The 10,605-nt window shown below is 43.8% G+C and overlaps 1 protein-coding gene across 1 annotated transcript; it reads left to right on the top strand.

The window, feature by feature from the left end:
• Positions 1–209: 209 nt before the first annotated feature.
• mlpha (melanophilin a) lies at positions 210–10,114 on the top strand. The gene is made up of 14 exons (XM_030783344.1): positions 210–319; positions 2,086–2,307; positions 2,681–2,793; positions 4,518–4,559; positions 5,069–5,130; positions 5,707–5,796; positions 6,465–6,579; positions 6,851–7,044; positions 7,290–7,373; positions 7,775–8,011; positions 8,613–8,783; positions 9,317–9,481; positions 9,800–9,871; positions 10,049–10,114. Exons 1-14 carry the CDS (start codon positions 210–212, stop codon positions 10,112–10,114), a joined length of 1,743 nt encoding a protein of 580 aa, XP_030639204.1.
• The last annotated feature ends 491 nt before the right edge of the window (positions 10,115–10,605 follow it).

Raw genomic sequence — 10,605 nt, forward strand, 5'->3', positions numbered from 1 at the left:
TCTGTGAAAAGATAACCATACACAAGACATATAGACAAGATTAAAAAAAAAAAGGTAAACTAATAGGTAACCTCTATGACCTCAATCTGTCTCTCCTCGTCGAGACGGAACATTTCACGATATTTGTTTAATGTCGAAGATGTGACCTCCGACTTTTCTTTTCCAGTGACTGCCACTCAGGAGTTGCAAAGGACCGTTCAGCCAACAGCATGGATAAGAAATTGGACCTGTCCAAACTCACAGACGAGGAGGCCAAACATGTGTGGGAAGTGATCCAGCGAGACTTCGAGCTGAGAAAGAAAGAGGAGGAGAGGCTAGGGTAAGTGACTCGACTGGATCAGTCCGCCAGAGCCGTGGCAGACAAATAAGAAGTCGAACCTGTTATAACAGGCACTTCAACTGTCTTAGCCTGCGCAAATTATTATTAAAGATTTCCTATCCCACCAAAGCCTCGTGCCCTACGACGTTCTCCTATCAAATAGTACTGCATGAAACATCTTTATTAAAAATAAAATTCCAGCCCTTGGCCGAGTAGCGGTATCGTTGCTGCTATGGAACACTTGGTGCTACGTTATTGTAGAGAGTATCTCGCAATATCATGGACTGCGCCTTGGGCCATCTGTTTCTTGCCCAAATTTGTTCCGTTTAATCCGTTTGGGCCGGGTAATAGTTCTATGCTGACGATTACGATGCTTTCTCAACCCCTGAGTTCACAATCCTGGCTTTGTCATCGTTATTCAACCACTGGTACCGTAAAATTGTTTCAGTGAAGAGCTCACAAAATTGTTCATGATGTCAGGGTATTACTGAGCGCTAAGGAATCATCTGTCTGATTAACATTAGCACATAACGTAACAATATCAACCCATTAAAATGAGTTTGGGAACCTCAAAGGAGTGATACACGCAATGAAGCGAGGCATCATGAGTTTATTTATGGTTTTCAAACTTTTGAAGTTTTTCTTCAGAATAAATAAAGATTAAGGCAAGTTCCAAACCGTCGTCACATGCTCTGCTCATAAATTAGCCTGGTGTTCTTTTTTTTTGTCGGTGTTTTTGTCCGCATGTATGGAACATATTTATGAATCTAGACTCATGTGCAGACGTGCCTACAGGTCAAAAGCTCTTGCATAGTCGCCGGCAATACCCCGTTTGGCCCCTGTGCCTTCCATAGATTAGGTCTATGTCTCAGACCGAGGAATGCATGTGTGAAAGCGCTCCGTTGTGAGTCAGCACATCACGACGATCACGGCTAAAGTCACAAGGCCCCATCGTACTCAGCCGTGTCCCTTGGGAAAAATTGCACGTAGTGAGATCTGTTCTCTTCTGACACACAGAGAACCTTTTGTCTGTGTATCATATTTTGTATGCCAAGAGTAGTTACCCCTGGTTGTTTGTGAGGAGGAAATATATTGTAATACGGCTGAGGAAAGGGCAGTCAGGAGCGGCAACTCTTAATCGAGCTTAACACTGCTGAGGTTCTGTTCCAGGTATAGCGACAAAGCTCTGCAAACCTGTCTATGTGTGTATTTTTTATGTGAGTGTTTGTTACACTTTGGTTTACAATCCGGTAGTAAATAAAAGTGCTCTCCATGGACAGGTTAGTGATACATCATCAACCAAAAAAAGAGCAAAAAGTAACTCACATTCATTTTGATGAATACACTCACAGAAATGTCTGCAGGCAGGAGCATACAACACATTAATCGGTCATCTAGAATGTTCCCCTGACAAACTTCGATTAAAAGCATCGGTGCTCTGCAAACATCCTTTGCCCACTTGCAGTAACTATTCTGTTGTTCTGATGCATTATTCTATTTCTGCCAAGATTATTATGACCTGAGGGCTTTAAAAATAAGAGCTCTCTAACTAAGGATAAAATTTTGTTGATTTTCTCTCTCTCTCTCTCTCTCTCTCTCTCTCTCTGTCTCTCCTCTTTTTTTTTTTTGTTGAGAGGGAAACAAGAGAATGACCTCCCTCAGTGAGGACCATGGCTTTGAATTGACAGTTTTGGGTTTGGATCGTCAGTGTTTTTTTTGTTGTTTTTTTTTAAGTTCTTTTCATCGTTTTCTTTTCTTTTTGTCAGGGAGCTGAAGAATAAGATTGAGAAAGAGGACAGCAAGAGAGAGCTTCTCAGCTCACAGGCCACCCTGGTCGACTCGCACTGCATCCGCTGCCTGCAGCCTTTCAAGTTTCTGGTGAACAGTAAGAGACAGTGCTTGGACTGCCGCCTGTACACCTGCAAAAGCTGCAGCCGCTACAGCAAGAAGGAGCACGGCTGGGTCTGCGACCCATGCCGCATGGCCAGGTGAGACCAACGTTCTGGGAACGTCAGGTAAACGTTGGGAAAACCTTTGGTAACGTTTTTTTTTTTGGTTTGTTTAAATAGCCCACAGAGATAGAGGAGCAGAGTAAGGAAGCTAGGGGGAAAAAAAACAAATTAGATTGAGTTTGAATAGAGGCCGCTGGCTGAGTTTTGGCTGTTGCGGTTTTTAATTTATTTAGACTACATACACTGAGATATCCCTCATTGACCTGACGTTGTTTTCCTAATGGATCTCTCCTAAGAGGCGTGTCATCGTTGCATGGTGTTGACTCGCTACGTTGATATGCGCTTCTGTGCCGATCAAACAGAAGCAAACTCTGCCGCAAACTCTGTCTACGTGTCTGCGTTCGTGCAGGGTCCTGAAGTTCGGAACCCTGGGGTGGTACCACGACAACGTGCGCTCCCGCTTCAAACGCTTTGGCAGCGCCAAGGTCATGAGGTCACTGTACAAGCGATTAAACGAAGAGGGTGAGTGCTATAAAAAAACCCCACCTGATAGCTTTTAGAGCGTCACAAAGACCTCACATGTCATCACACCATTACGACATCATGAGAGTTTAGTGGCTGTTGCCGTAGATACAACCAGGCAACCGCTGCCGTTTTGAGTGCGGTGTCTGCAGGCAGTGTACAACATCTAGCTATTTTCAGTAGGTTTTAGTGACGTCAAGTAAATGGAGTTCATTTATTATGTACAGATTAAAGCTTGTTTTACAATCAAAAACATGTCAGTAACTGCAGTGGAGTACATGCTAACAGACCAGTTACATACTGGTAAAGTGTGAATGAAAGGTTGAGAAACAGTGGGGCTGTTGCTATGGGCTTGGGTGAATACGCTACAGCTCAGACTGGTCACAAGCTGTGCCTGGAATCAAACTGGGTTTTGTTGATGTAGTTTAATGCGTGACTAGACAAGGCTGTAATAGAATGCACCAGACTGTAGTCAGAAAACTTGGGCAAAACGCACAATAAGTCAGTTGTCATCTTAAACTATATCCCCCTCTCTTTCTCTCTCTGTATCTCTCTCTTTTCTCTTCCTCTTTTTATCTGTTTCTCTGTCAGTCTCTGTCTATGCGTGTATCTCTCAGGCTTATTGCTGAATTTTTCGTGTAGTTTTCATTTAGACCCATAAAAACTGACATCATGTGTCTTGGTGTTAATCAAGCGTGGCACCTTTGTAATATCTCTGATATCATCAAGATTCACCATCTAATAACCAGGCAGTGTTGCCTTGTCAGCTTTGATGAAATCTTCATCAGATAGGTTTAACCTAATAGGAAAACATTCTAATTTGATTTGAAATGCTTTGTTAATTCAATTCAGATGTGTTTGTGCTGCACTTTTTCCATTAAATAATTTGCTAAATAAATGAATTGAGTACTAGGCTGAGAAAAAAAAAAAAGAAAAAAGAAAAAAAAACGGGTCTAGAAGCATCTGTTACATGTATCTGTATAATGCCATTTGTGTAAATAAGTTTGCTGTAATATCTAATCATAGGTTTTGCCACTGAATTCAGCTACAACTTGAGTAGAATGCTTTAAGTTCATGAAGCTGATTTATACCTGTTGCAATCACTGAAGAATGAAGGCTGTGTTGATGGAGAAAGTGTAACATCTTTGCTGAGAGACAGAGAGAGAGGGGAGAGAGAGAGAGAGAGAGAGAGAGGGAGGGAGGGAGAGAGAGAGGGAGGGAGAGAGAGAGGGGGGGAGAGAGAGGGGGGGAGAAAGAGAGAGACAGAGAAAGAGAGAGGGAGAGAGAGAGGGAGAGAGAGAGAGAGAGAGAGGGAGAGAGAGAGAGAGAGAGAGAGAGAGGGAGAGAGAACTGTAACAGAGAGAGAGTAATGTGACTGTGTGAGTCATTCTCTTGAGAGTTCTGCCTGACTAGCTCACTGACAGCGGCATACTCGTATGGAATGTGAGTGGAGGTGGTAGGCTGGATGGAGAGTGGGGGATTTCAGGAGCCTGTGCGTGTGTGTGTGTGTGTGTGTGTGAGACAGTGTGTGAGTGTGTGTGTGTGTGTGTGTGTGAGAGAGAGTGTGTGTGTGTGTGTGTGTGAGTGTGTGTGTGTGTGTGTGTGTGTGTGTGTGTGAGAGTGTGTGTGTGTGTGTGTGTGTGTGTGTGTGTGTGAGAGTGTGTTTTGCTCCCGTACGCCTTGGCCCCATCAGTCACATTGTTCTCCTTTTATCTCCCCCACAGGCGGGAGGGACGATGACACACAAAGCATGCCCGAGGTCCGAAGTGAGTCGGCCCAAATGCCCCACACACACACACGCATGCCCGAGGTCCGAAGTGAGTCGGCTCAAATGCCACACACACACACACACACACACACACACACACACAGACACACACATATAAGGAACAAAGAAGAAATAGACAGGTTTGGGACAAGGGTTTTTCTCATTGGAGAGCAGGGGACGGGAAAGGTCAATGGATACACAAAAGTGAAAAATGTGAAAACACATGCTGAAAAAAGTTTTGAAGAAGAAACTGCTTTAGTAAGTTATTTTTGATAAATGAAGCAGACATGTAAGTAGCTTTGTGTTGGAGAATAAATAGACATGCTCTTCACAGCAGACAAGTAAAAACAAACAAACAAACAAACAAAACTTCTTAATGGTTTTGACAGAATTGGAGATTCCCCAGGTTGGTATCACATTTACATCCCAGTGCGGCATCTCTGGGATCAGTCATGTTCAGTTCACGATGAAGAATTGAAAAACGATGTGTGATTTTTATCTCTCCAGATGTTCACAACGGGCATGAGGATGACCACTTGGATGCTGCTGAAGCCCAGCGTTATAAACAGGTAGAGATTCAGGAGTTTTACCAGTAGACATGACAGAGAGATGGTGGAATGCTCCAGTGGAAACTTCAGTAGACTGTCTGCCTTTGACCTTCATCTTGTCCTAGAAATCTTTTCGTATTCAGCTGTATGGCCTTTTGCGGGACAAGGGTGTTGTCTCAGAGACACACAGAGAGAGAAAGGTCGGGTAAGCAATAGACAGAATGTATTTGGGCAGACTATCAACTGAAACAGCACTGGAAGAACAACAAAAAAAAGCCACACTGAGCCAAAACAAAGGAAACTGAACCAAACTGATTGTATTCAGAGTTCATTCTCTGTATGAGGCCAGAAAGCTCTTTGTTTTATGAAACCTAAATGCAAAACTGCTGTATAAATGAACACACAAGCATTATTATTTGAGCTCTCACCAAAGCACTGCAGCACAGTGGTGATGCAAAAACGTTTCCCTCTGAGGCTGAGCTTAGCACATTTTCACTCGGAATCCTATTGTTTAAACTGGGCAAGCTGGTTTCCGGGCCAGCGCTCGGAGCTCCCTGCTGGAAGTTCTTACTGAACTCTTGAAACTGTTCCCCGCAGATGCGAAAGACCAAACGACTGCTTTCTGTCCACCCACTGGAACTGGATATGGACGAGTATTCCACCCACTCAAGGCGACAGTCTATCCAGGTGAGGGCTTTGACACCGGAAATCTGTGCATAAAACACGCCATAAAGTTGTTATAAGGCACCATAACATGTGTTATAAGCAGTCTTAACCACTCGAAAACTTCATTATCAGTTTATAAAGAAGTCTGTTTATGCTTAGATATTTGGAGTCCAGTAGGAAATAGGAAATAGCATTTTTACGTCCTGATGACGATGCAGGCTTCTGTCACTACTGCTCATTCTACATCATTGTTGAATTCTTAATTCTGATTGGTCGGTGAGGGAACATCATCTCTCTGCAATGACTGGTGAAAGAAACTTGGTGTGAGACCTAATGATATCACTGTGCACAAAATCCAGCCAAGTATTTTAAACCAAACCATCTCAACTCAGAATGCTTGATTGTTGATGATATCAATGGTCGATCAGAATGGTGCCAATTACCAGTGGTTTCAAGCGGAGCAATATTTTGCAGCTGTAGCTATGAACATGCAAAATAATTTAAAATAATAATACAATTTAAAATATTGACTCTGACAGATTTTTAGGTTGCCATGGGATAATTGGACAGCAAAGAGTCAGTTGTTAAAGAAAAGCTGTAGACTTATCCTTTCCCTGTAAAAAAGTGTGTAAAAGCTAACGCGTGACCGTAGGCTCCTGTGAGCTACTCATCTGTTTTGTCTCTCTCAGTATATTCAGGAGGAGCGTGGAATCCCAAGGAATGATCTGGATTACAGTGACGCGCACTACTCCTATCACCACCGCATGAACCGCAGGAAAAGCTTAGACAGATTCTCACGTCCAGGTCGAGCATGTTCTCCGCCTCACACACACACACACACACACACACACACACACACACACACACACACACACATCAGAATGGTGCCAATATCCAATGGTTTCAAGCGGAACGATATTTTGCGGCTCTAGCTATGAACATACAAAATAATTTAAAATAATAATACAATTTAAAACATTAAAACACACACACACACACACACACAGCTGAACTCATCTGTCTTTGGGTGTTTTAAGTGAAGGTGTTTATATCCCTTACTTTTCCTGGCCTTCAGATGACGGGCTCTATTCAGAGCACAGGATGGTGCGGGCCCGCTCTTTGTCCAAAATCAACTCCTTCCCGCAGCGTACGCATTACCTCGACACCTCAGAGGAGGAGGACGCCTACCGCCTCCCCGTGTACCAGCTGCCTCCTCGCCGACGCAGCCGAGCCTCCTCGCAGGAGAACATCAACATGGGGGCACCACCGGTGAGCACGAAGATTTGGTTCTTACTGGCTGTACCCATGCTGAGGATGTAGTTTGCTTGTTTGAGCTTTGTACCCCAGGGCAAAAAAAAAAAAATCTGTATAAGTCCTGCTATGTCTTGGGAAAGAGGAGAAACACAGGGAGAACCAGGGGTGAAATGTCTACTCAATTTGCCGCTAACGTTGTTAGATATGTGAACTGACACTACTCTCTGGATGCTGTACAATGCTCTCTCTGTCCCTCTCAGATTAATGAACTTAGCAAACGGATGTCTGCCATAGAGAGCGTCCTGAATCGTCTTGAGGAGAAGATAACTGTGCCTCCTGAACAGGTGAAAATGATTTAACAGTTTGAGAATCAGTAGTTTCCAAAAATAGTACTGAAACACTAGTAGATATTACAATGGATGTAAATACATCATGTTTATCAATGAAGAGAGGTGCCCCTCCATCCCAGTGATTCTTAGCCTCAGTCCCTGTGACCACAAACAGCATACAATATCAACACAACTGAACTGAAGGCTTGCCTATGAGATATCAAAAAGACAGTTGTGTGAATTCTTTGAGGTACAGTGAAACCTTTCGACTGTGTGAATTTCTGGGGATTGTAGCGTTCTAATGTTCCAATGACTACTTTGGCGACTGCCAAACATGGTCAAGGATTTTGCAGATGCCTCTGGTTTACAGCTGTCTGATTTGAAGGTGTAGTTGACAGCGATCCTGTCGTCCCTAGCAACCGGCCCAGCCCACGGCGGCTCAGCTGGAGGAGGAGAAGCTCCGTAGGAAACTGGACGAGTTGATGAGCGACAAAGCGCTTTCCTCGGACGAGGACGAGCCTAAGAAGAGCGCTCTACCCAAGGCGGCAGGCGTTAGGAGGGGTTCCCGCTCAGACTCTGCTCCCGTGGCTCCGGTGCCACGAGAGGCTGATCTTAGTTCTTCCAGCGATGAAATGCCGACTGACGCTCAGAAGGTGTGGGGTGGTATAATACTTTAGTAGACAAACACACACACACACACATGCACACACACACACACATGCACACGCACACAAACACGAACACAAACGGAAAGTAAGCCAACACTTGGTGTCTAAACAGTTTGCTTTATCCTTAACATTCCTTTTGCATGGCATCTTAAAACTGAAACCATTGAAGCCAGTTGCTTATGCTGTAAGCATTCACGTATTCTGAAATACTCCATATTATATAGTTTATAACTATATAATGCTGATTGCTGGGAGGCCTAGCAAACCTAACTATAGCATTATCAAAGTACCTCAGAGACGCTGCTATTTTGACGAAAAATTTCAACATTCAACATCCCAAGCCAATTTGCTTCTGGCTGTTAGCATTCCTGTGTTTCTGCAGTATTACTAACAGCCTCTGAAGTAGACTTACAGTAATGCTAAAGCCATAGAATGAGACCAAGTGTCGACACTACAAAATGTCGGCACTATAATGCACCAATGCACACTAGTCGCTTTGAGAACAAACAGCTGTAACAGGAAAAAAAAAAAAAAAAAAAGCCACCCTTTACATAGCTAATTCCTGTTCCCTTTACATGGCTTTCAGAGATCCACCGCGGCTGCCCTATGTGACCTCACCACAGAAGTTTTAAGAACCATTAATGCTACAGAAAAAGCAATGACCGAGTTGGCCCCCTCGGAGCCAAATGACAGACCTCAGTTAGCGGGCACAGATGTAAAGCAGGCCGATGAAGCGTTCAGGGAGCTTGAGGAAAATGTAAGCTTACAGTGACTGCACACTTTAATCAGCCTTTGACTACCTCACACTAAGTCCTTGCTATTAAAACCCAGGCACTGGACATGTTAGATGCTGTGAGTTCTAATGGAATGCTAGTGAAATTCGGAGGCTTGGTGCCTGTTGTTTTTTCAGTAACACTGCTGTGTCTGCTGAGTTTCTGACTGAAGATGAGACTGTACACTGTTAAAAGAAAGTGTTTGGAGAACACCCGAAAGTGGTATCTGAGTTACGGGTTGATCTTTTGTTAAAACAAAACTCTAAATTGAGACCACATGAAAAGATTACGTATTCTAATGTCAATGCGTCCGAGAATTTCTAATGGCTTAACTCAGGAAGCAGTATCCAACATCCTTAAAACTACCAATAAGCCAAGTATGGCTTCAAAACACCAAGGAATTCCTCTCTGCATCCCAATTCTTTTGACAGTGTTAGGACTCCGAGGGGATCGGGGCCTCGTAAAGCTTGTTTGGTGATTTGGTGTTTCATTTCCTGTGTGTTCTGCTCTCACTCAGGTGTACCTGACAGCAGGCAAGTCCTTCGACATGGAGCGAAAGTTGAGGGTCCTGGAGCAGAACACCAAAAACCGCTACACCGGCGCCTTCTCCGACTCCGAGCTGTCCGAGCTGGAGGATCAGGTTGCCATGGCAGCAGCCAAGGTTCAGAGCACAGAGAGTGAGGTGAGGAATCATTCCGACAGAAATATTGAGGTCACGACCACAAGACATTCTTATTCACGGCGTCCGTGATCTCTTTCGCTTTTATGTCACCCTCAAGGGCCGGATTCATAATTGCCTTTAGAACCCGAAGACGGATCTTGGTTATTTGATACGATAGTTTAAGATGTGGCTTGAATGGGTGTCGTATTTACTTGATGCCAAGTTCTTCTCAAATTTCCTCGAAGCCATGTGAAGAGCCTGCTAATGAGGCTGTTGGATTTTATCCATTGCTATCAACGCAATCCCTCCATTTCTTTCTCTACTGATCTCTTTCTTCAGGTGTCAGACATAGAGAATAAGATAGCTGCTCTCAGTGCGACAGGCGTGTCCCTGGATAAAGTCAAGAAAAAGGTGAATGGATGGTGAAAACCACCTCAATAGACAACTGTAGTATTGTATCATTGCCATCAAGTTTCTGGATTCGCTTTTGTAATTTTTGCTGTCACAGTACTGTCTTCTTCAGCTTTAAATTTGCTATGACACGCACTATGAAGTCATTCTTATCGAACCTTGTGTTGGGACTTGCAGGTGTCAAGCATGCAGCAAAGAAGAAAGTTTTCCCAAGACTTTCCTGGCAATAGAGGACATTACTGACTGCCTGCAAGACACCACTTGACATGAACACGACACGAATGTTACACCCTTAAATTACACAAGACCATGAGTTCTTTCTATCTGTGTTCGGTCAGAGACTAACAAAGGTGCAGGATTTCTCATGAGGTCTTGCAAAGGCACAGGATTTGTTAAGACGCCTTGTGAAGGCACAGGGTTTCTTAGGGAGTCTTACAAGGCCAAGGGTTTCTTTGGAAGTCTTGCCACCTTTCAGGAGCAGGGACCAGCATATATAACCCCAGTCCCATGATCCATGTAAATCCTACTAGAGTTCTATACTTTGACCTGTAACAAATATTCTGTGTCATGTTATGTTCCTTGAGTTACATGCAATTTCTTTGCGAATGTTGAGAAGCGAATGTGTTATGTAAAGAGTGCCTTCAAAACCTTTTCTGCTCGAAAACTAATTTATTGTTAGGTTATCGAATTGTTCCTCTGTGGGGATGGTTTTGGAGCACATCCCCTTCAACAAC

This window comes from Chanos chanos, chromosome 8, assembly GCF_902362185.1.
Source record: "Chanos chanos chromosome 8, fChaCha1.1, whole genome shotgun sequence".
Taxonomy (NCBI): Eukaryota; Metazoa; Chordata; class Actinopteri; order Gonorynchiformes; family Chanidae; genus Chanos; species Chanos chanos.

Excerpts from the sequence above, each read along its gene's own strand:
- mlpha (XM_030783344.1), top strand. The coding sequence starts at position 210 with ATGGATAAGAAATTGGACCTGTCCAAACTCACAGACGAGGAGGCCAAA. Across the intron at positions 6,580-6,850 it reads AGACAGATTCTCACGTCCAG|ATGACGGGCTCTATTCAGAG; the intron begins GTCGAGCATGTT and ends CCTGGCCTTCAG. Across the intron at positions 7,374-7,774 it reads TAACTGTGCCTCCTGAACAG|CAACCGGCCCAGCCCACGGC; the intron begins GTGAAAATGATT and ends TGTCGTCCCTAG.